At 35.7% G+C, this 27606-nt stretch overlaps 1 protein-coding gene across 1 annotated transcript in view; it reads left to right on the forward strand.

Moving 5' to 3' along the window:
• The window catches only part of LOC106875218 (notchless protein homolog 1), a 212335-nt gene that overhangs the window by 102766 nt on the left and 81963 nt on the right, over positions 1 to 27606 (forward strand). Inside the window, exons 11-13 of the mRNA XM_014923267.3 lie at positions 4616 to 4818; positions 7748 to 7907; positions 12981 to 13051. Of these exons, the coding sequence (XP_014778753.1) occupies positions 4616 to 4818; positions 7748 to 7907; positions 12981 to 13051 (434 nt within the window). The remainder of the gene's footprint in view (positions 1 to 4615; positions 4819 to 7747; positions 7908 to 12980; positions 13052 to 27606) is intronic.

The raw sequence follows: 27606 nt of genomic DNA on the forward strand, positions 1-27606 counted from the left end.
AATGAAGCCAGTATGCTCCGATGGATGTGTAATGTCAGTGTGCATACTAGACAGAGTATCAGTACCTTGAGAGAAAAGTTGAACTTATGATGCATCAGTTGTAGTGTGCAAGAGAGACGACTGCGCTGGTATGGTCATGTAGCGAGAATGAATGAGGATAGCTGTGTGAAAAAGTGCCACACCTTAACAGTTGAGAGAACCTGTGGATGAGGTGGTAAGGCACGACCTTCGAACATTGGGCCTCACCGAGGCGATGACTTCTGACCGAGACCTTTGGAAATATACTGTGCGCGAGAAGACCCGGCAAGCCGAGTGAGACCTAAGTCTAAGGCCCAGCCAGCCCACTTATGCGTACCTTCCTTCCTTCATTGGACACTAAATTCCACTTGTGAAGACCTGCTGAGGCAAGTGAAATCGAAATCGAGTTAAATTAAAATTGGACACTAAACCCCACTTGCGAAGACCTGTTGAGGCAAGTGAAATAGAAATAGATTGTTGCCGTACCCCTGAACTGGCTTTGTGCGGGGCCGTCATGGGATTTTTGAGCGAGATCGTTGCCAGTGCTCCTGGACTGGCCCATGTGCAGGCAACACATGAAATCTTTCGAGCGGGATCATTTGCCAGTGCCCCCGGACTGGCTCTTGTGCGGGTGACACATGAGGTTTTTTTTTTTTTTTTTTTCCGAGCGAGATCGTTGCCGGTGCCCCTGGCTTGGTTCATGTGCGGGTGACACATAAAATCTTTCGAGCGGGATCGTTGCCAGTGCCCCTGAACTGGCTCATGTGCGGGCGACACATGATATCTTTCGTGCGAGATCGTTGCCAGTGCCCCTGGACTGGCTCTTGTGCGGGTGACACATGAGGTTTTTTTTGTTTTGTTTTTTTTTTTTCGAGCGGGATCGTTGCCAGTGCCCCTGGACTGGCTCATGTGCGGGCGACACATGATATCTTTCGTGCGAGATCGTTGCCAGTGCCCCTGGACTGGCTCTTGTGCGGGTGACACATGAGGTTTTTCGAGCGAGATCGTTGCCGGTGCCCCCGGACTGGCTCATGTGCGGGCGACGCCCCTGGGCCGGCTCTTGTGCGGGTGACACATGAGGTTTTTCAAGCGAGATCGTTGCCAGTGCCGCTGGACTGGCTCATGTGCGGAGACACATGAAATGTTTTGAGCGGGATCGTTGCCAGTGCCCCTGGATTGGCTCATGTGCGGGCGACACATGAAATCTTCCAAGCGGGATCGTTGCCGGTGCCCCTGGGCTGGCTCTTGTGCGGGTGACACATGAGGTTTTTCGAGCGAGATCGTTGCCAGTGCCCCTGCCCTGGACTGGCTCTTGTGCTGGTGACACATGAAATTTCTTCGAGCGAGATCGTTGCCGGTGCCCCTGAACTGGCTCTTGTGTGGGGTTGTTGTGGGATTTTCGAGCGGGATCGTTGCCAGTGCCCCTGGACTGGCTCTTGTGCGGGTGACACATGAAATAGTTCGAGCGGGATCGTTTGCCAGTGCCCCCGGACTGGCTCATGTGCGGGCAACACATGAAATCTTTCGAGCGGGATCGTTGCCAGTGCCCCTGGACTGGCTCATGTGCGGGCGACACATGATATCTTTCGTGCGAGATCGTTGCCAGTGCCCCTGGACTGGCTCTTGTGCGGGTGACACATGAGGTTTTTCGAGCGAGATCGTTGCCGGTGCCCCCGGACTGGCTCATGTGCGGGCGACGCCCCTGGGCCGTCTCTTGTGCGGGTGACACATGAGGTTTTTCGAGCGAGATCGTTGCCAGTGCCCCTGCCCTGGACTGGCTCTTGTGCTGGTGACACATGAAATTTCTTCGAGCGAGATCGTTGCCGGTGCCCCTGAACTGGCTCTTGTGTGGGGTTGTTGTGGGATTTTCGAGCGGGATCGTTGCTGGTACCCCTGGGCTGGCTCTTGTGCGGGTGACACATGAGGTTTCTCGAGCGAGATGAGCGTGGCCGTTGCCAGTACCGCCTGACTGGCCTTCGTGCGGGTGACACGTAAAAGCACCCACTACACTCTCTGAGTGGTTGGCGTTAGGAAGGGCATCCAGCTCATCCAGCTGTAGAAACACTGCCAAATCAGATTGGAGCCTGGTGTTGCCATCTGGTTTCACCAGTCCTCAGTCAAATCGTCCAACCCATGCTAGCATGGAAAGCGGACGTTAAACGACGATGATGATACGTACAGACATATATATATATATATATATATATATCGCCTGACTGGCCTTTGTTGGGTTTTCGAGCGAGATTGTTGCCAGTACCCCTGGACTGGCTCTTGTGCGGGTGGCACATAAAAGAAACCATTTCGAGCGTGGCCGTTTTCGTGCGGGTGATACGTAAAAGCATCCACTACACTCTCTGAGTAGTTGGCGTTAGGAAGGGCATCCAGCTGTAGAAACTCTGCCAAATTGGATTGGAGCCTGGTGTTGCCATCCGGTTTCACCAGTCCTCAGTCAAATCGTCCAACCCATGCTAGCATGGAAAGCGGACGTTAAGCGACGATGATGATGATGATGATTTGATAACATTGTTCATGATTATAAGTAGCCTCCATTGTAATGTATAGATTGTGTGCATAATACAATGGTCCAAGAGTGTACAGGATTCACTTGTGTTGTTAAAATTTAGTTGAGCTTTAAATTATTTTTAACATTTCTAAAGACCTGAAAAAGAAGAGAAATAAAGTTTCAGTCAGTTTTTATTTTTCATCCATTCAGGGTCAATAAAATGATACCAGTTAAGTACCAGCTACTAGTTAAATAATACTGGTTGATTACTGGGTTTGATGTAACATATTATAACCCCACACACCATCGAAATTGCTGACTTTGTTCTTAAATAAGAAGTTGTAATTCATGGCATTTTACAAAAATGACATTTCTCAATCACTCTTTTACTTGGGCTTGATATACTTATCAAGGGCATAGGTGGTTTAAAATATGTCTTGTAATTATGTGACTTTGGGATCTTTCTCATCATGCAATACTCAAAGCCTTGTGGGTAAAATCTGTTTGAGGGAAAACTATGAAAACACCTAAGACAGGCTATTACTTTTATTTTTTGGGTAGTAAATTTAATCTATCACATATACAACACTACTGCCTCATGTACTAGTATATGGAGTTTATGTTGTTTCATGTTTAAATCCCTCCTTTATTGCATCATTCATATAATTAATTTCCATATAACTTGTTCTTTTCAGTAATGTAGTTAAACTTTCACAACCATTTCTAAACAACTAGAATCAACTTCATTAAAAGCCCTCAGGTGGTGACATTAAACTAGGTCATAGATTAAACCTACCACCCAAGCACACCATGGTGTTATTTGAACTCCGAACACAGAGGGCTGAAACCAATACCACAAGGTGTCCTGTGATATATGTTTCATCCCTAGTATTTGAACTCTGAATGTAAGAAGCCAGAATAAATAACGATGACTTATCAATGCATTTACCTAAATATGAGAATAAACAATAAAAGTACCGATTCATCTTTGACATTTCTGCTTTGAACATGTTGATTTAAGTCACTATCTTCCATTCATATTTTCTCTTCATATATGATTCTTTTCTTGAAAGTCTTCCTGGTAATCTTTTTGATCATTTGATTTTAGTGCACTTCCTCTCTCTCTTTCTTGAAGTTGCCACATATTGTCAGCTCAGAGTTCATATCTATATTCTGTTTTTGTTTATGGGAATATTTTTTTCTTTGATGCCATTGATATCCTGCACCTTTCTACTCAGTTATGTTGGTTCTTCTTATCCATTGGTTTTGTCTTGAAGTTTCTCTTATTTCCTGTCTTTGTTCTTACCTTTTGCCTTGAATATCTAATTTTTTTTTTTTTTTGCTCTGTCTTCTGTTTTGTTCCACTGTTAAAATGAGAAGTGGGGATAAAATGTGGAACACAAAAAAAAAAAAAAGAAAAAATTGCAGACATGTAAAAAGATTTTGTGAAACAAGAATAAAATTTACTTTTCTATAAAACATTTACATATCTAAATGATGGATTTGAAGAATTATTGAATGATATAAGATCTGTTTATTATTTATAATAAGTTAATGATGGATTTCAATACTATCAAAGATGTTACATTTGTTGATCCATTATCTTTAAAAATATTAATAAGTTTCACTTTTCATCTTGGAAAGCACCTTATTACACAGGAAAACACTTTCCCTTTTTATCTGGAACAGTGTTTAAATGTGAAGTGTGAATAATATTTGTAGTGAAAAAATTTGCAGATTCTAAAAAGACAATAAAAGTTAATGAAAGCTAACAAAATAAAAAAAAAACAAAATACCCACCTTACTGATTTATTGTCTGCTGCCTTATAAAAATAAATGATAATAATAATAATAATGGTTTCATATTTTGGCACAAGGCCAGCAATTTTGGGAGTAGGAGTAAGTTGATTACATTGACCCCAATGCTCAACTCGTACCCCAAAAGGACGAAAGGCAAAGTAGGCATTGACTGAATTTGAACTGAGAATGTAGAGACAGGTGAAGTGCCATTAAGTATTTTGCCCCAGAACTTTTTTTTTCTTGCAACCCTATCATCATCATAATCATTATTATGTTTTCATTCTATTGAATTAGGGTTCGTTCCCTGAGAAGCTAGTATCAGGCTCAGATGATTTTACACTTTACCTGTGGCATCCAGAATTAGATTCTCAACCTATCAATCGAATGACTGGTCATCAACAACTGATTAACCAAGTTCTCTTCTCACCTGATACACGGACTATTGCCAGTTGCTCTTTTGATAAATCTGTGAAATTATGGCATGGTCGAAATGGCAAGTAAGTCAAAGAATTTTCTTTTTGTTATTTAAGTCATTATAGTTGCTATTGGTTAAGATTTGGGGTAGATAGATACTTGTGTTCAAACCCTGCTTCAAGTAAATTAATCAAAGCATGATATTTAACAAGCAAGTAGAGAATTTCCAGTCTATTCAATACATCTAAAATCTTCAGTTTCTTAAAACAGAAATATATTTTCAAATCTGCATTATGGAAGCTGTGTCAACAATAAAGACAAGATAGTCATAGTTGGAGTAGTTGTTGAACCCTTCTTTGTTTATATCTACTCAACAACAATAATAAGGTGAACAGTGTGCATAACTTTATAGAACCCACTTATTCTGAGATATTGGGATAATTTAGATGAAATGTGTGCAGTTGTTTTTTAACTTGAAATATTTCATTGTAATATTGGGAGGAGAAAGATAAATAGAACAAGTTCTAGAAGGAAGCAGTTTTAATAAGGATAAGACAAACATTTTGTTAGAGAATCTGGGGAATGTATCACAATGAAGGTGATAAGAGGAGGAAAAGTGAATTCATTTAGTTTATGTGTAAGAGCAATTAGATTGTAATAGCAGTAGAAGTGGTAAAAACAGCATGTGACATGAAGGTAAGCTAGTGTTTAGAGAGATTGTGTTATCAAAATGAATGATATAAACCAGCTGAAGACAGAACATGAACTAGGGATAGATGTTAAGTCAGACTTGAGGTAAACTGGAAAGAAAATCTAAAAGCAATAGTTAATTGGCAGGATATGGTATAGAGGAATGGTCACACAGACCTACTCCGGTTCATGCCAGTAATATAAAGCAAATATAAAAACATTGACAATGATGGCAGCCGGCTGGTGTAGAAGGAACTTCCTTTGATATAACATCTAAATTTATTATCTCTTAAGTTCTCTAACTTTTCTTTTATTTATTTTACTGCTTAACATCATAATTTCCAACATCCAATATTTTTACAATGTAGACCTATTTTACTATATCTCCAAGGATGCATATATGTATATATCAGTTCATAAGTGTGTGTGTGTATCTTACTTGTGTGTATGTGTACTCTGCTGACTATAAGTGAATCTGTTCATATCTGATTTTCATTTTAATTACACACACACACACACACCTATTTATATGTACACTGATTTTGTTGTTCTTTTTTTCGTTTGTATTTTGTCCCTTATTTTTTCCTAACCTCAAGACTTAACAGTCATTGATATTTGATATCATCCAATTTTTAAGCAGCAGCCATTGTGGCTCCTTTCTATGTCGTTAACCTAGAGTTCTAATTTAGTTACGTTAAATTCAAACTATGTTTTTTTCATAACTTTTGGAAGTAATAACTGTGAGGAATTTTCAGAAGGATCGATACCTTTTTGTTGACCTGTTTGTGCTGTGCTCAGTGGAACATATGGCATCTATATTACAGAATGATAAACATTTAAACTTACTAGATGTGCTTTATTATAAAATATCTACATTAACACTTTATCATTATTACAAGTGGTTCACTTTTGTTGTTACTATCATCTTTTAATTCCTTTACCTATATTGGTCTCAAATTTTGGCACAAGGCCAACAATTCCATGGGAATGGGTAAGTCAGTTACATTGACCCAGTACTCAACTAGTACTTATTTTTATCGACCCTGAAAAAAGTGAAAGGTAAAGAACTCAGAATTTAAAGACAGATGAAATGCCACTAAGCATTTTGCCTAGTCTGCTAACAATTCTGCCAGCTTGCTAACTTAATTTTTTTTCCAATATTGACATCATTATTTTTATCTTTATACATTTGAAGCCTTGTTCCCTGTCTAAAGATATCATCACAATCATTCTAAACATCATTATCATCATCACCACTGCCATCATTGATTTTCCTATTAATTTCATCATGATCACAAGTGTTGGCTTTTATCCAGAGAGTGATTCTCACAGTGTGGAGGCATTCTGTTGCTCACCAGTTGGTTGACCTCTGTGATTCTCACATATTGGGTGACTGAGGTGTAACTGTTTCTCAGCACCCATCTCATTACACAACCTTAAGACATAGTTTGTTGTTTTGTTGTTATATTGTAACAAAGGTGAAAGCAGCAGAAATGGTAGAGCACTGTAAACAATCTTTTACAGTATTTAGTTAAGTACCTCAACATTCTAAGTTCAAATCCTTCCAAGGCTGACTTCATTCATCATTCCAGAATCAATAAAATAAGTAGCAATCAAATATTGGGGTTGATGTAATTGACTGTTCTCTCCTATTGTATTGTTGAACCTTGTGCTTGTGTTAGAAATTATTATCGTTATTATTATTATTATTATTATTATTATAAAAATGAAGTCAGCTGGCAGAATCATTAACATGCCAGGCATGATGTTTAATGGATTTCTTTTGACTCTTTACATTCTGAGTTCAAATTCTCTCGAGGTTGACATTTCTTTTATCCTTTTAGGGTTGATAAAATAAATACCATTTGAGCGCTGAGGTTGATGAAATTGACGACCCCCCTCTCCCCAAATTTCAAGCCTTGTGCCTTTAGTAGAAAGGATTATTATTATTATTATTATTATTATTATTATTATTATTATTTAGGCGGTAGATTGGCAAAAACATTAGTCAGAAAGAATGTTTTGTGGTATTTCTTCCGGCCTTAATCTTCTGATTTAAAGCCTCATCAACACTACCTTTCATCTTTTCAGGCTCAATAAAATAATGTATCGGTCAATTACAGAGGTCAGTACATTAGATGAACCCATCCCCTGCCAAAAATTCCTAACATTGTGCCTAAATTAGAAACAATCATCATCATCATCATCAAGAAGTAAAATTGAAATTATTATTATAAAATGATTTTAAGAAGTTATTTTTTTCTTTTCATTTATTTTGTACATATTCTCTTATTCATAACTTGTTATTTAATTTACCTACAGATTTCTGACAACACTTCGGGGTCATGTGACTCGAGTTTACCAAATTGCCTGGTCAGCTGACAGTCGCCTACTGTGTAGCTCAAGTGCTGACTCCACTATCAAAGTTTGGGACATGGCATCAAAAAAGCTGTTGCATGATCTCCCAGGTCATGCTGATGAGGTAATTTCCCTCACTTTTATTGTGAATAAACAGTATCATATTAATTCTAACAGTTTTATCTCAACAGTTGCATTGTATGTTTCCAGAACAGGGCAAACATATATTCATACACTACCATATTGTTTTTGCTACTTTATGTTGTTTCCAATTTTTTAATGGTAAGTTTGGTGGTGGCTTTGGCTGTGTAGCTAAGAAGTTTGCTTCACAGTATGTGTATATATATATATATATATATATATATATATATATATATATACAGGGATTAGCATTGAGTTGCTTCTCCAACATACTGAAAATTTAGAAATAGCAGTCAAAGAACTACTGATTCTAAACTACAAATTTTTCTCTAAATGGATGGCGATATTTATGGCACACATAGAACAAAACCGGAGGGGAAAGCATAAACAAAACAAGACTTGTTTTGTTTATGCTTTCCCCTCCGGTTTTTTGTTCTATGTGTGCCATAAATATCGCCATCCATTTAGAGAAAAATTTGTAGTTTAGAATCAGTAGTTCTTTGACTGCTATTTCTAAATTTTCAGTATGTTGGAGAAGCAACTCAATGCTAATCCCTGTATATTTATGATGATAAATGGTTTTACCGATAAAGGTTTTTTCATACTGAACTACTTGGCAAAATTGTTAATTATTAATTCTATTATTAATTGACAATTCCCTGCCCTTATTCTTGTATATATATATATAGATAGATAGAGAGAGAGAGAGAGAGAGAAAACAAAGATATTTAATCCCACACAGGTAGAAATATAGGAAAAATAGAAGTTGAAAATGCACTGAGAATAGTTATATTACTTTCTATTAAAATATTTGAGGCTTTAACCAGTTTCACAGTTTACACTGATTTTCAAAAAGTTCAAATAGAAAGACATGGCTTATGTCACAGCTGTCTTGCTTCTGATTAGTGTTTGAAGTTTGCTGTTCTTATAAGGAGTTCATGGCTCAAATTAGTATGTTTTGAATAGGATTTGATTGGTACCGGATAGTCAAGATAGGTTTTAGAAATCATTGTAGGTTCCCCGCTACGTCTGTGTGTTAGCATCAGGTGACAATGTTTGGCATCATAAGATAAGGCTGACACAGTTAACTGAACAAGTCCAAACAATCAATGTTCTGAATGTTTTTTGTCAAGTGTTTGTAGAGAATGAACACATGATTATGTTTAAAACCTTTTCTACATTTCCTGCTACGTGTAGCTTCCTCATGATAAGTGGCAGAATGAATTTTGTGTGTGAATAGTTATTTGTGTATGTACTCTGTTAAAGTTTGTTAAATCGTGGTTTGTACTTTTGTATGAAAGTATTTTCTTTGTTTATCCATGCTTCATCTGTGGTATTTGCTGAACATAGGTAGAGTGGGAAGACCTGGAATTTGGGGGACTTATTTTTTGCACATTTGTCTATGTGACCACTCAGTGGGATCTGTCTAGTACTGGGGTCTCATATTTATTGCCAGTGAATGGTCAGTCTATTTCTTAGAGTAAGCTTTGTTTGACATTTGTAATCTTCATTACATCCTTGACATTTGATAGCGTGTATTAAATTCCTTGAAGAATATAAAGTGATTTTTTTATAGTAAAAGTCTATCCTGATTTAAATTTGTATGTTGTGTCTTCAATAAGGTTGATGCAGATCCCACAATTGTGGTGGCCACATTTTTTGACTGTTGGTGTAGGAATTGTGGAAGGTGATTTAGCAGTTGAAATATTTTAAGGGACTTCGATTGTCTTTTACTTTTGATTGTTTTGTGTATTTCAAACGCTTGTTTTATTTTGGGGACTTGTTTTAGTAGTGGGATGTTGTGGTGGATAATATTGTAAGCCTCTGTGTTTCTTGAGTTGTGTGTTGTAATAAAGGGTAGATTATTGAATGTATCTGGAGCGTTTTTCATAGATCTTTGATATTTATTGCTTTGACATGTTCTATTCCATTATCTATTAGCATTAATGGATATTGTCTTTTAAATAGTACTTGTTTTAGTTCCTGGAATATTTTATTGCAAATTTCTGTGGTCGAATCAAGTGGCTTCTAGCAGCAGCAGCCTGAACTACAATGGGCTTGTCCCACAGAGAATATTTCCAATTACTTTTGGGTACCCTCTTTTACACACACGCACACACACACACATATATATATATATATATATATATATATATATATATATATACACATATATATATTAATGCTTGTTTTGATGTTCAGTTATAATCAAAACAATTTAAAATTTATCTGTTAGTTCAATTCTGTGTTAGAGTTTGAATCCTTCAAACTTTTTTTCATTGTTTTTGAACGTAGGTCTTCCATTTCAACACTCTTACGAGTATTCGTAACCATGTTACCACTGTTATAACGACATTGTTATACAGTGGGAGGTATCCTCATTGCCACTGTTATGTCCCGCTATTATACATCAGTAGCTGTGTGAGCTACGAATCCTAGTCAGCACTGTTAGATCCCACTACTACATATCAGAAAATTAACTAAATTGTAGACCATTCCAACCCATGCAGGCATGGAAATCCAGACATTAAAATGATGTTGTTGTTGTTGGTGCTGGTGGTGGTGGCGGCGGCAGTAGCTGCAGCTGCTTCTTCATGTTTCACTCTATTGATCCAAAACTCAAGTCCTGTATGTTCAAACAATTCTTTGGAAAGTTTGTGTGCTATATCTATTGGATAGAAAGTTGCTGTATTCTAAAACTGAAGATTATCTTTTAATGGATGCACCTAAAATGAAACCCTGAAAGTTAAACGGTACAAGCACTCACAAATCTAAACTTCCAGAAAGGCACATTCAAAATTCAGCTTAGTAACCATTAAAAGTCCCCTTTCCAAATTTATTATTATCTGTGCTATTACAAAAGGTGTGGTCTGTGTAAAATGAATGTTGGAATAGGAATTAATTTGAACTTTTCCTGTTTAACATTTAGAGGGAAGATAAGAGACAAAAGAATATTTAGTGAGATACAGTACAATGGGAGGAGAATTGGATACTGCAAGTTTGGAATATCAGTCAGTCATTTCAGTAAAAAAAAAAGTAAAAGGTGGATACAGTGTAATATTTGGGTGAGAGGTTGAAATTTGTGGTACTGACTTTGCCTTTTAGGCAGATAAATGTTTCTGTAATATTATGGAGACTGAAGTAAGTTTGCCATTCTAGATTTCGCACTAGTTCACCATTATAAAAGTCTCTCCAGGGATAAAGTTCTTGTCAGCAGTGAAAAAAAAAATTTTCTCACCAATATTTCTCTTCAAGATAGTGTTCCTATAGAAGAGACCAAGGTTATGTAGGCGGTGTTATATTTCTATTTCTGAGGATGATTGATTTGAGGTAATGAAGTAATTGTATTTTGGACCATTATCTCATGATCGTGTTGACAATTATGTAATGTATATAATATTTTAATATTTGGAATCTTTAAGATGGCAAGCTGGCAGAATTGTTTGCACAATGGGCAAAATGCTTAGTGACATTTCATTCATCTTTATGTTCTGAGTTCAAATTCTGCAATGGTAGACTTTGCTTCTCATCCTTTCAGGATTGATAAAATAAGTACCAGCTGAACACTAGGGCTGATGTAATCAACTTACCTCCTCCCCATGAATTTATTGCCCTTGTGCAAAAATTTGAAACCAATATTTGCAGGTTTTCTCAGAAAAGTTAGAAAATATGCTTCTTAGCTACAAGTTTACTCATTCTATTCTGGAAAGTACATATTTGCGAATATCTTCTAGATGTTAGTCTTGCATTTTCACTAAGGCATTGTTTAGTATGATAGCATTAATAATAATAAAAATACTAATGATAAAACAATGAAATTATCTTGCCAGTTAGTGATTAGCAAATCTCAATCAGAATCATTTCCCACACCACTTAAGACAAATGGAACATTATTGGATTTTTTATTCTAAATATTTTACGTGTTTTTCTGAGTTAGCATAGATTAGCTAATTATGAAAATCTGCATATTTGCATAAATTATAAGAGTAATTCATATTTTACGTAGGGTTAGAAAAGGAAACAAGTAAAATAGCATTTTGTTTTAAAAGAGAAAACAATGCAATGTCAAACAACTAGATCTTTTCAGTTAAACTTAATTGTTTTATATTATTAATATCAAAATAATTATAATGGTCTTAGTTAATTCTTAATTAAACAAATAGTTATTTTGCATTCAAAACATTTCTTTTTCCCAGGTCAGTAATAGAGTAAACTACACTGAGTATCATTGTCGTTGTCGTCGTCATCATCATCATTTTCAATCCATTCTCCATGTTGACATGGTGGGACAAGTTCTAGTTAGTTCTTATTTGAAGTTGCAGAATTCCTAAATGTGTCAGGGAACTGCATCTCATTTATGTTTTATCTAACGTGGTTTCTACAGCTGGATGCCCTTCGTAAATCAACCACTTTTTAAAGTGCATTTTATCATAGTACCAACACTAAAGAAGTTGTTGTCTTCTCAACAGAACAAGACTAAAGGATTTGCTGATCCTTATTATGAATGTACTAATTCACCAATGAGACTGATAGATTGGGTTGAAGAGAATGGCTGAAGAGATGAACCTAGATAGAAAGAAGAAAGAAGAGTATGGTGAAAGGAATAGAATAGTTGGGACATTGAAATCTCTGTTTTTATAACACCATTTATGACATTGGATGTTCTGTTTTCCTTTCTCTTCCAGTTTTTCTTCAATCTGCATCCTCTATTTCTCTCACATAACACATACACACGTTCTTACTCATCTCCTTTTGATGAGAGAAGATAAAATTAATCAGTTACATGTTTACTGATGTAAGAGAGAGAGAGAAGATCTGATGCAATTCATTGTTATTCAAGCATTGTGATTGAAGGATTAGAGGTGTGGTGAGATGAATGTGCTGCTAGAAGATGAGAGTGAATAAAGACAGATCTAATATATTTTATTTTACTTATGGCATGACACTGAATAGGAGAAAGAATAAGAGAGATGAGAGAATATTGAATAAGCAAGTATTTCTTGAGTAATATTATAATTAATTAACCTTGTTTTTTTGTTTGTTTTCATTCTTTTAGGTTTATGCCCTTGACTGGAGCCCTGATGGTCAACGTGTAGCTAGTGGCAGTAAAGATAAAACACTAAAAATGTGAGTATTTTATCTATTAGATTTTATTCCTTTCACTTAAAGCAACCATTGTTCTTTTTCTTTCTTTTTTCTTCCTTAGTTTTATTTATTTATTTGTTTGTTTCCTAATAAAATATTTGCATTTATGTTATATGTTTCAACTTTATGATATGTTTTTTCATCGCATATTTCAAATTCTCCATGTGTGTATTTTGGATTTTGTGTCAAATTCTGAAGTTCATCATCATTGTCAGACTGATTCCATTCAGTAGCTGTTACTCATGAGGTGCCTCTGTTGCTTCTATTACATTCTTTCTTATCAATGGGATGAATTCGTCCTCAATGCAATCACACCACTGCTCCTCCCAAGATGGCATAAAGACAAGGTGGGCAACTGATAGCAGTGATTTGTATGGTCAAATCAAATCTTGAATCACTTCTAGTTCTCACAAATGTAGTGTCTGCTGTTGGAATGATCTCTACATCAAATGTTTGTGGTTTCTGGGAGTGATCAGCTTCTGTTTATAATGCTATGAATTCATTGGTTAGTGCCAGCTCAACCCATTCAAGATGTTCTGACACAAGTACAAGTCATCGTGACATAATAATCCAGTGTATATTAATGGGTTAGTCTTCTAACTGATTAACATACATGTTGGATAATTACGTAATTATACATTTAAAAAAACTAAAAACAGGTGATAATCATCTTCTTCTATCTCTTCTTGTATAAAAGCCTGTTTAAATTATTAATTATTTATCTAAACTTAGTGAGTCATAAACAAACTAGAGATTGCTGAACAATGAGATGTTTTCATTCTCAAAATATATGGGCAATAAATGGAAGATACAGTTTGAATTGTATATAACTTTGCTTTATTCATTTTATACGTATATCTTTCATTTAATGTGTATCTTCATTGAATATGTATGCTCTTGCTATTGCTAACCATTCAATTTTTGTCAGTTTGGTAACATATGAGTTATGTATACAAGGCAATCACTAAAATGAGATTTGAACTTACAACTATATATATATATATATATATATATATATATATATATATATATATATATATATATATATATATATATATATATATAATTTTTTAAGCCAAAACAATGCAAGCTATTAAAAATTAATAATGCTGGTCAATGATTTGTACTTTTACCTTGTATTTCATTATATCGGGGTTAAGATCCTGTCTTCCTGATATTTACAGATTGAAATAGACAAAAGTACAAACTATTGACCTGTATTAATTGGTTATTACTTGCATTTTTTTGGCTTTAAAAAAAATAATAAAAATATATGTATGTTCTTTATCTTTTACTTGTTTTGGTCATTTGACTGCGGCTATGCTGGGGCACTGCCTTGGTAGGGTTTAGTTGAACAAATTGACCCCAGGACTTATTTTTAGAGCCTGCTACTTATTCTGTCAGTCACTTTTGCTGAACCGTTGGTTACAGGGATGAAGACACACCAACACCACTTATCAAGCAGTGGTGGGGAATAGACACAGAGACACACATTGATATATACATATGTGTATATGACTGCACTGGTATGGTCATGTATGGAAAAGTTATACTCAGGAAGACCTAGGATGAGGTGGTGAAGCACAATCTTTGAACATTGGACCTCACAGAGGCAATGATAAGTGACCAAGACCTTTGGAGATATGCTGTGCTTGAGAAGACCTGGCAAGCTAAGTGAGACCATAACTGTGGCCTATGCCAGTGCAGCATAACCAGCCCATTTAAGAGTACTCTTCAATCACTGGGCAATAAACTGCACTTGCAAAGATCTGTTGAGTCAAGTGAAGTCATTGTCATGGCTAATGACAGTACCACCTGATTGGCTCCCATGCCAGTGGCACGTAAAAAGTACCATTCAAGCATGGTTGATGCCAGTGGCAGCTGACTGATCCCATGCCGGTGGCATGTAAAAAGCCCCATTCAAACATGGTCAATGCCAGTACTGCCTGACTGGCCCTCAGGCCGGAGGCATGTAAAAAGCACCCACTATACTCTCAGAGGGGTTGGTGTTAGGAAGAACATCCAGCTATAGAAACTTTGCCAGATCAGATTGGAACCTAGTGCAGCCTTCTGGCTTGCCAGCTATCAGTCAACCTGTCCAACCCATGCCAGCATGGAAAGTGGACATTAAACGGCGACAACAAGCTTCTTTCAGTTTCTGTCAACTAAATCCACTCACAAGGCTTTGGTCAACCTGAGACTATAGTAGAAGACTCTTACCCAAGGTGCCACACAGTGGTACCCAACCTGAAACCATGTGGTTGGGAAGCAAGCTTCTTCCTACACTGCCACACCTTCACCTTTCTCTCTCTTATATATAATGTTAATGGTATCAGATTATCCTAGTTCATAATGGTGTGAAAGAAGACATAATTGTTCCTGCTCCTTTCTCTTTCTATTTTGCTGTTGCTATTGCTTATGCTTTTCATGGATGTACTATTGGTGTCTATCTAAGGTTCTGAACTTCAGGTAAACCATTTAATCTGAATCAGTTGAGATTTAAATCTAAGGTCTTTGAGGCAGATTTTGTGTTTTTTGCAATATGCTGACAGTCAACTTGGTGTTTCATTCAGAACAAAGTATGAAAATGTTAATGAACAATTTTTCTAGAGCTTGTTCTGCATTTGGATTCACTTGTCTAACAAAAATTAAAGTGATGTTGACACCAGTACCTGGAGATGGGTTAATGGAAAATAAATTCTTCGTTTCTCTTTAAAATTTGTTTATATTTTAAAAAATTATTGAAGTTTTACTATTTATGAATTGGACAACTAATTTTTATATTTGAAATGGATGTATTTGTGTGTACACACAAAGTCTATAGTTCTCATTTGGTATTGGTGGCCTTGTACAAGAAGACTGAATGCTAATTTTCAATGTTCAACCATTTGGCTGGTTTTCTTTTACCCTCTACCCAATGCAGAACTAAAATTTCAAAAACGCTGGGTGCTTTGGCTAGTATTTTATAATCTTATAATCTCTAGGGCTCTATAATCTTAGAGATATTTAAATCATTTATAAAATATATTAAAAGTATGTTTAGGTTTGGCAGTGTAGAGGTAGGTGGATGTGTGCTGGTGCTTAATGAAAAGAAACGAAAACAGTAGCTGAGAAATTGTATTATTCAGTGTTGGAGAGGAGATTAGACATGAATTCAATATTCTGTAGCTAATGAAAACAATGGATATTGCACTCAAATTCTTTGCTATTTTGGGGGGAACCAGATTATTTTGGTGCTCTTTATACTTCAGTGACATAACTGTAGTTATGTCAATAGTGTTAACATAAACATCATCAGTTTCACCAGTTTTAGAGGGCATGTACAAGCCATAAGCCTAGATGAAATCATTACAATAAAAGTAGCAGTTGAAGAAAGCAGAAGAAATATAGACAAAATCATACAGCTTGAAAAGTTTTTTGCATCATTGCAAAGGATCTCAACGTGCATTGAGAAATGCAAGACTAAAACCCAGACAGTAAATGTAGATTTGGTGAGTATTAAAAGTTAATAACAATGAGGGGATTGTGATCATTTAATTGCCACTACTACCACCATCTTTAAGAAAAAGCAAACAAAAGAATTCAATACAGAAATCTTTTCTATTTTGTTTTGTGTGTGCATTGCCTGTTTAGATTCTTTGATATTTAATACGTCTTGATTATTTTAGTACATACTTGAACATAAAAGCTTCATAATCTCCACTTCACACAACTGTACGTTACATAATAAAATGTCATAGAACCAAATTTAAACAGGGAAGTATGAATGTAAGATCAGTTAAAAGCTAAATATATTTATATAGTTGTTTGATATCTAGCTTTGATTTCTTTAATAAAACAGAAATTTTTATTAAAAACTGAAAAGATGCAATGTCATTAAAGAAAATGTGTTTTCACGTCAACAGTATCGTTTTATTATTATTAAGGTGGCAAGCTGGAAGAATTGTTAGCACTCTGGGAAAAATGCTTTATGGTATTTTGTCTGCTGCTACATTCTAAGTTCAAATTCCACTGAGGTTGACTTTGTCTTTCATCCTTTCAGGGTCAATAAATTAAGTACCAATTAAACACTGTCAATATGGTACCTGTAAGAATTTTGATATTCATTCATGGAAGTAGATAAGGTATTAATAATAATGATAATGATAATAATAATGATTTCATTTATTTTCCACCAGGGTGAAAGATGAGGGAGACAATACAAAACAGACATCAAGTATGGGGGTTTAGATATAATGAAATGATAAAATGAATAAATTTTAAAGAGTGAGTATACACAGTACACAATGAAAATGAAGGGAAATAGACATAGGTCATTGTTATTGCTGTCTTTTGATCAAATCTTTTCTGTGTTGCTAGGTTGGCAGTAAGCTGTCAGAATTGTTAGTTCACTGGGCATTTTGACCGTCTTAACATTGTGAGTTCAAATTCTGCCATGATCAACTTTGCCTAATTTTCAGGGTTGATAAAATAAGTACCAGTTGAACACTCGAGTTGATGTAATCAACTTACCCACTTCCCCAAATTTGCTGGCCTTGTACCAAAATTTGAAACCATTATTAGTGATGAGGTTTCTGAAATGTCCTAGTTCCTGTCATAGGTGAATTCTTGAAAGAGAAAGGCAAATTCAATAAATAATCTATAACAGACCTGAAACTACATCTTGATCAAATCCTTCAATAAAATGCTTCGTATTTCTGAGAAAATATTGAAACAATTCTACTTTCGTTGTTTGGATAAAGCATTTACATTTATTTATATTTGTAGTAAGATAAATACTATTGCTTGGTTGTTTGAAAGATATGTGTTTGCCAATGACTAAGCATATGTGAGTATGTGTCAGAGGAGGAGAATAACTGTCATGTATTAATACATATATTTTATCACCTTTACACTGGTAAACTATATCCCTTTTGGTGCCTTCCTGTCTCTGGAATTTGGAAAAAAGTGTCCTTAGGCTGTAATAACTTTAAAAACAAAATTCCATTTTTTTAACATTCTTTTTTACAATTGCTTACTTTCAATATTTGTTGCTGAGGTTTATTATAGACATTCTCAGATAATGGGCAAGTGAAGGATTAGACCTTTCTTTAGTGAGCTTATGAAATGTATCATATTTGGCAAATTGTTTGAGAGAAAGAGAGAGAGAGAGAGAGTGTGTGTGTGTGTACTTGTTTGTGTCTGTCCATCATTTGACGCTTGTATATATGTTCTTTAAATGGCTGTCAGAATAAAAGTATCGACTAACTAGAGATATATTTAGTTCTTGTTATTAACTGAAAGTTTTACTTTGACACTGACGATGAAACAAAGATTTTGTAAGACCTAATTAAATTTTCATCACTTTAACAGTGGCTCCACTTAGCCTTGTAGTAGGTTCTTTTCTTTTTTCACTTGATCAGTCATTTCATATGATCAACACAGTAAAATTAAATTTATTTATATTTATTTTGGTAATATTTTTTTCTGTAAATAGCTTATATTCATTCTATAACATTTAAAAATATGTTTTAAGTGACACATTTATCAATTTTACTAAAATACATCTTGCTTCAGATGCTATTAGTTTTATTGTTGTGATGAGATGATAATCATAATGATGATGGAAATAAAGACATTGATGCCTCTAACACTGCAGCAGCTGCTGTTAAGAAGAACATTATAGTAGCAATGTTGACCAAATGATATAACTATTATTTGAACAGACCTGCTAACTGCTCATATATCTAATCTGTCATAGTTACCTCTAGTATTGTTGAATTTGATTTATTGGAAGAATAAGATTCTCTGCAACTAGGCTGAAAGCACTTGGGAAAGAAACAAATGTTAATTTTGTAGGATAGAAGTAAAACTGGTGTGGTGTTATTATTGATAATATTGTTGTGGGTATGTGGTTAGAAGCTTGCTTCTCCACCAAATGGGTTCAAGTTCAATCCCACTGCATGGCACCTTGAGCAAGTGGTTTCTACTATAGCCTCATGACAACCTAAACCTTGTAAGTAAATTTGGCAGACAAAATCTGAAAGATATCTGTCATGTGTATATATACATGCATATGTGTTTGTGTTTATCCCCTGCCAACATTGACAACTAGTGTCGGTGTGTTTACGTTCTTATAACATAGTAGTTCAGCAAAAGAAACCAATAGAGTAAGTGCCAAGCATTAGAAAAGGTAGGTATTGGTGTTGATTTTGTTGTGTCTAGGGAGAGTCATTATGCCAATATGATATATACACTGGTTCAATTCCACTTCTTTATAATTAGTCAATTGGTTAAATATTCAACTAACTTATCAATTGTTTGTTTTGTTTTTGATTGTCAAAGCTCTTTTGTTGCTACTTGCATCCTTTTCAATGACAATTGACTTAGTCCATTACAGATGCCGCATTTGTCTGCTTGAGATCTTATTGCATGCATGGGTGTGCATGTGCTTGTGTATGATACATATGTATGTATGTGTGTATTCTGCATATCCATGTGTTTGTGCATGCTTTGTGTGGGTGTGTGTGTTTGTGTACCTCTACTTCTTTGTGTGTGCATGTTTGAGTGTGTCTATACATATGAGTTTGTGTGAGTATGCATGTATGCCTATATGTGTGGAGTGTGTGTGTGTATGGTCATGTGTTTCTGTCTCCTTGTGTGTGTGCTTGTGGTTGGTCGGTCCATCCATCCATCCATCCTTCTGTCCACAGTCTAATGACTGAAATAAGTTAAAGATAAAAGATTATTATTTTTATAAAAAGAAGGAGTTAGTTTATTTTACTATCTTACTGACTTTCATAAATGTGAACTTATGTATCATGTCAGGCATGTGGCTTAGTGGTTCGACTGTTGCACTCACAATCACCAGATCATGGGTTTGATTTCTGGACCAGGCAGTGTGATGTGTTCTTGAACAAAACACTTCATTTCATGTTTCTCCAGTAATGTGTGGGGACCGGCATGTCAAAGAATAGACCCAATGTTTCCTCTGCGTGTTATAAAAGGCAACTAAAAAAGTGTTCGAGGTAAGATTTGCACTGCAGCCTTGTATAACCCTCACCAGCTACGACTACTCAAACAGACCCATGGGTTGTAGGGTTATCGCTTGAGTGGTGTGCAGGGGTGTCATACTCCAAGAGTAGGGAATCACCAATAAATGGTGGATGGATGCTGTGATATGCTGTTACAGTGCATACCCTGGTACTACTACTACTACTCCTATCGTGTCAATAACCTCAGAAAGATTGCCTTTGGATAAAAGCTACTTTGTTTATCTAGGTTTTAATTAAATTAAATAAATATTCAAGATATAGAAAAACAAAAAGCCACCACTGTTGTGGTTGATTATATGTGTTGCATTTCCTTAGTACAATTTATCAACTTCTGTTTAAAAGTTTTTTCCTTTTGGCTTTTGTTTTTGTTTTTTTTGCAATACATTCTTTTTTTTTAACTCATAAAAGCAAATCTCAAAATTATCTTGTTTAGGAAAGCATTTACTAGTGCTACACATCCTCTGTGCTATTCATCACACTCTCTCCTTCCCTTTCTCTTTCCCTCTCTCACTCACTACCCTTGTCACTCTCTTCCATCATTATATTGTTCATGCAATTTCTATGGATTCTTCTTACTAACCATGTCATGTAGCTCTCTCCTTTTGCTTCCTCCTCTGTCATTCTCTTACTCCTATCTCACTGGTTCTCTTCTCTTACTCTTTCTATCACCCTTTTGTTCTTGTCTTCTTTCATTCTTTTTTCAATTTATCAAAGAATGAGACAATCCTCTGGTACAGATAAAAGAGGGAATACAAACAACACAGTGTAGAGTGGCCTATTTATACTTCCTTAAGAACAAAGAACCCTCTCCTCTCTTATGCTGGTATTATAATATAACCTACCCTGAACTCTTTGGAAAGTGGTTGGTTTAATGATCAGAAACAATGTGGGATAGAGAGTGCTCTTTAGTCTTGCTGAGGATGACAACAGCTTCAGAGCTGGTGCAATAATGAACTACACCTATAACAAACTGTAAAATGGTTGGTAATCTGAAGGACATCCCACAGTAGAAAACATTAGAAACAAAACGTATGAGAGACATGGTTCCTAGCCTATCTTGCAGGGCAGTAACTCTGAGTAAGAACTGATTCAGCCCATGACAACCCAACTCATCCATTCCAGTATGGGAAAGTGGAATAAAATGTTGAAGACAATGCCAATGTTTAAATTTCTTTTACTTTTTGAAGTGAGAGTATCTGAAAAGAGATTATTCTTAAATACCTTTTTCTCCTTAACAGTCCATAATCTTTAATTCTTTAATTCCATGTGTTGCAGATCTGTCTTTGTAAATCCTACTGCTAGACAATAGCACAATGGTTTTTGCTAACTGAAACCTAAGCACAGGAATAATATTGGCTTCAGTCTTTAGTTTATCTAAATGCAAAACACCACAACATAATTTGATACTCTACATTAGAAAAGGTATCTACCTGTTAAATATATACTCCTGCTATATTTCTTTCAAACCTCTGAATTTGTGGAACTATATTATGTTAGAGCCCTTTGCATCAAGTAGCATTAGAGGGAGTAACACTAGCAAAACGTAGATGATATTAGTGGGTCTTGTAACTGAGTTGCGGGGAACCCTTGAATACTTTGTTTTCATAAAGTGTAGGGTTAAGGTTAGTTAGCATAGGGCAAATCAGCATACTGAATCTATTCCCTCTCTAAACTTTGCCTAAGCAGAGCTGAAATCAGCATCATGTGTAAGTGATGTACTCATCTATTTTACTGTACTGTCACTCAGTGGTATCCTTTACAGCAAACTGGATTTAGCTCTTGAAAAAACAAGTGTCTTGACCATAAACAGAGTTTAGGCTCAATTGAAGGATATGAATCACAAGCCCTTTACATGGTTTCTTTTTCTTCAGTTATGAATAACTTAATGAATATTAGCTGATAATTTGTTACAAAACCTTGATTAACACTTTTGACATGAACCTACCTAAGATATAAATATAAAGGTTTGTTATTTTTCCAAATACAACCAAATTCTTGATTATTTGCAAAATAATAGAAACACACAGGTACTACATCTCATTAACACTTTTAACATTAATCAAGGAAACTTATATGGTAGTAACACACTAAGAACTACAATGTAGGCATGGCTGTCTGGTTAAGATGTTTCATTGAAGCCACATAGTTCCAGGTTCAACCTGTTTGTGTGTGTGTGTGTGTGTGTGTGAGAGAGAGAGAGAGTGAGAGAGAAAAAGTTGGCGTCTTCTTGCTTTGGTATCACAACTGTTGTAAATGAGTGCCACTGTCATACGAGTGAGTCTTTTGTTTCTGAACTCCAGTGAAAACTAGTCCTTCCATGGGGAAAAAATTCCCTTGGAAACAGGTGATGGACCCCAAGCCATAGACAATCTACCTTCACAAATCCAACCCATGCAAGCATGGTTCAGTGGTTAGGGTGTTGGACTCATGATTGTAAGATTGTGGTTTTGATTCCTGGACCAAACAATGTATTGTGTTCTTGAGCAAAACACTTCATTTCATGAGCTCCAGTCCACTTAGCTGGTAAAAATAAGTAATCCTTTAAAAGACTGGTGTCCTGTCCAGGAAGGAATATGTATTCCAGAGAAACCAGTCCTATGCTCCTGATGGAGTAATATGAACTAACCATGCAAGCATTGAAATGTAGACATTAAAACAATAGTGATAAGGCTGCATATGACAAATATGGTAATCATCTTTGTCATTCTTAGAAACCATTATTATTATTAATTTTCTTTCACTTGCTACATAATAATGTTATTTTTATTCCAGAATTTTGTCAAAAACAGCCAAGTTCTAAATACTTTATTGTATTTAGTTTAGTGCCTAAGTTAATGTTTACCTTTCATTAAATACTAATAATATAATGAAAATAATTACATCAACTACACTCCCTTACTCTAGAAAACTGTGTGAGTGCTTATTTAGTTATATTATTTTGAAATATTATTGTAATATTTCTGTTACAATCATTCAAATAGCATTTGCAAAAAAAAAAAGAAAAAATTAATGAGAAAAGTAATAAATCATGAAAAGTTCTTTTACATTTTATAAAATAAGACTCTTATCCTCTTATCTGACATTTTCCCAATGATTCCTTACCTCGGTATCTATCAATAGAAACAACTTCTCAAAACACTAAGTTTTGCATATTTGGTAGAAATATCACTTTCTAGATCCACTGAGTTTCACAATAATCTAGTTCATTTTCTTTCCACAATGTTTAGATGTATGAGATTCCAACATCCTTATATGATATATATATATATATATATTCTGCCTTATCTTCGAAACGTCTAGTTAGAATAGAGTCAGTTGACGAAGGATTAATTCCAAGTGGCTATCTGTTTTCCTATGTGTTCATTTCGTGGTCTGTAGTTCATTGTTCTAACGCCCTGTACCCTGATATGCATCTATATACACATGTAGATGTAAGTATGTACATATATGTGTGTATACATGCATATATATTCTTTGTATTATATATATATATATATATATATATATATATATATATATATATATATATATGTATGTATGTGTGTGTGTGTATATATAAGCAATAATAATAACAATAGAGAATTTATTTCCTTTTATTTTAGAATGTCAGACAACATTACTTTGTGGTTACAATGACCTACACATGTTTCCACTGTACAGAGTATAGGCAGTTGCATATGCATCTGCCTATACTCTGTGGAGTGGAAACATGTGTAGGTCATCAAAACCATAAAACTATGCTGTATAATAATGTAAAATTAAAAGGAAATAAGTTTTGATGATGTACCAGTCTCCATATTCTGTATTGTTATAATTATTGCTAATATACACTCCAGATAATATTACCATCCAGTGAAGCAAACACAGAATTACCCATCAGAGGAATTTACAGAATGAATGACAACTCCTAGTAGTTATAGATGTTAAATACTAATCAATGCAGTTAGCCATAATCTGGAACATAACTGAGAGCTACCATGGTATCCACCTGGATATTATATCTCTGTAAACTCACATTAATATATGTGTGTTAATATATACAAGGCAAGATACAAATAATGGTCATTACATCATCATCATCATCATCATCATCATCATTTAACATCCGTTGTCCATGCTGGCATGGGTTGAACACTTTGACCAGGGCTGGCAAGCTGGAAGGCTGCACCAGACTCCAGTCTGATTTGACATGGTTTCTATAGTTGGATGCCCTTCCTAATGCCAACCACTCTGAGAGTGTAATGGGTGCTTTTATGTGCCACCGGCAGGGGTGCCACTTGTATGACTCCAGTATCTTCTATGACTGTGATTTTGCTCAGCTTGATTTTCTTCTCAAGCATGACATAATACCAAAGGTCTCGGTCATTGCCTCCATGAGGCCCAACGCTTGAAAGAAGCTCAGCCACTTTGCCTCTATGAGGCCCAATGCTTGAAAGGTACTTTTTATGTGCCACCAGCACAGGTGCCAGTTATGTAACACCAATGTTTATTTATTTCAGTAAATTTGACTTACAGCTGTTTTTAGTAGAAATTATAGGTTCATTATACATATACATATGCACACACACACACACACACACACACACACATATATGTAAATATTGTGTCTTGACAAAGTCATTACACCAATAATAATAAACACTTTCACTGGTTAAATATCCAACCAACAAACTAATATATCATTTACTTTATTTGTCACCTAAACAATCAATCATTTGTTCGTGAAAGTCCTTGAGTCTGTCTTAGAATTAGTCTTCTATCTGTGTGTATGCATACCTGTAGATATTTATGTAGATGTGTGATTGCTTACAAGAGAAAGCAAAGGTAAGAGTAATTGAAGAGTGTGTGCATGTGTGTGTAGTTGTATGTGTCCATTCGTGTGCCTGCCTGTATATGTTTGTGGGTGTGTGAACAATTCATGACCTCTTTAATGGTTTGACCTTTTTGTTCAAGGTCATTTTGGTCTCAGATCTGCTGGAATTTGCTTGTTATCATCATCATCATCATCATCATCATTTAACGTCTGTTTTCCATGCTGGCATGGGTTGGACGGTTTGACTGAGGTCTGGAGAGCCAGCAGCTGCACTAGGCTCCAATCTGATCTGGCAATGTTTCTACAGCTGAATGCCCTTCCGAACACCAACCACTCAAAGAGTGTAGTGGGTGCTTTTTACGTTCCACTAGCATAGGAGCCAGTCAGGCGGGCCTGGCATCAATCACGTTTGGATGATGCTTTTTACGTGCCACTGGCACACGGGCCAGTCAGTGGATACTGGCATCAGCCACATTCAGATGGTGCTTTTTACATGCCACCGGTACGGGAGCCAGTCAGGGGACACTGGCCACAGCTACGATATTAGCTTTACTTGACTCAACAGGTCTTCTCAAGTATATCATATCGCCCGATGCATCAGGGGTACACTTAACTGGGCCGGACATGCATGGCTGCAATCTCACTTTAATTACTGGGTCTTCTCAATCACAGCATATCTCCAAAGGTCTCAGTCTCCTGTCATTGCCTCTGTAAGGCCCAATGTTTGAAGGTCATGCTTCACCACCTCATCCCATGTCTTTATCATCATCATCATCATCATTATTTAAAGTCCATTGTCTATGCTGGTATGGGTTGGATGGTTTGACCAGGGCTGGTAAGTTAAGGGGCTGCACTAGACTCCAGTTTGATTTGGCATGGTTTCTATGGCTGAATGCCCTTCCTAATTCCAATCACTCCTAGAATGCAATGGGAGCTTTTACATGCCACCAGCATGATTGCCAGTTACATGACACCAGCATCGACCACATTGCCTCCGTGAAGCCCAACACTCAAATGGCGCTTTATGTGCCACCACACATGGATGCCAGTCACATGGTACTGGCATCGGCTACATTGCCTCTGCATTTACGAATGCACTTATCATGAGAACTTGCTCTGTAAGAACTGGTTAACAATTGTATCAGACACATCCACCACTGTGAATTGATCAGTACTGGAGAACTTGTATGTTCAGCACTTAGGAATAGAAGCAATTGCACCTCGGCAAAGTACATTACAGCTACCTTCTTTACAATCACCACTATAAATCTCATGATATATAAAACAAGCTGGACAACAAACTAATTGCAATATACTTTATCTACCTCATAAACTAAACCCAGCACAGACCAGGCTTGTAACATGACATATTCAGTGTGCTTCATATGCTGGTCCTTCCATATTTAATTGGTTACCTCAACACAACAGGCCCACTCTAGCACATCTGTCTGAGACCACTCATTAACAGCAGCTTGGTACACTTATGTGTGTGTCTCTCTCTTTGCCACCACATGCTCATGCCTCTTCAATTCTGTATTGTAATTATTTCATTGCAGCCATCATCATTTTTTTCAATTTGTGTCTATCATGGATATTTGTTATCACAAATTGGAAGGTTTTATCTGAATGAAATTATAATAAGCTGCTGCTACCTTTCACAATAGCTTACATTTTCAGCTGCAGGACATGTACAGTATTTCAATTTGTTGCTGAGAAATCTGCAAAGACAATTATCTAGTCGACAAAAGTTGTCTTTCTACACTAGCAATCACAAACCCAGCTGAAGAATAATGAGACTGTTGACACCTTTTGTACACATAATAGCAACAATAATAACAGTGTCTGCTGTCTCACCCCTTCCATGCAGGAGTTATATTTCCTGTAGGTCTTTCTTTCTCATTTAACTACTGACTTGCCTTAGAGTTGTATCTATTATTCTTCTAGGCTTCTTTCAATTTGGTTTTGAAAGTATCTTCTTTATTCATCAGTTGTTATACTGAGGGTAGATGAAAGCATATTCAAGTATTCTTTACTTATTGAAGATTGTGAAAGTGAAAAGTTTACATATGGTACAACAAACTGATACAATTCACATAAAGTTTAGAAATCTATCACTGAAAAATAATATATATCAAACTTTGAATCTTGCATATATTTCCAATTTCTGATCAATAACTATATATTTCCTCATTTTCTATGTTCTAATAACTGCTAGATAGCTTCATAGCTTCTTTTTGTTTTTTAACTGCATAAACAAGCATTTTGTGTTGTTGAAATCAGTTTGCGTATTTCTTATCTAGACTTTAGTCAAAGTTCATACAGAGATTATGTTTTAATGTTGCAAGACTTTGTGTTCCTTACATAATAATAATTGTATTTTTGTCTGAAATGTAAACAGACTTCTGTAAACATTTAATGTTAACTCAGTTTGAGAATTTAGATTACTAAATATTTTTCTAGTTCTATTTTTGTGTTAGAGTGCTATATATATATATATATATATATATATATATAGGTGTAGAGCTTTAATATACCATATACATCATAAAATATGGATATGATTAAATATTAATTTATGATATACTTCAGTGACTGGTATCCTTTTAACATTATGTTAAAATAATTGACCTGATCATTTATATTCTTATTAATTAAAGATCCTTCTGTTGGTTAGTCTTAGGTAGTAATTA

Source organism: Octopus bimaculoides, chromosome 1, assembly GCF_046866305.1.
Source record: "Octopus bimaculoides isolate indiv1 chromosome 1, ASM4686630v1, whole genome shotgun sequence".
Lineage (NCBI taxonomy): Eukaryota > Metazoa > Mollusca > Cephalopoda > Octopoda > Octopodidae > Octopus > Octopus bimaculoides.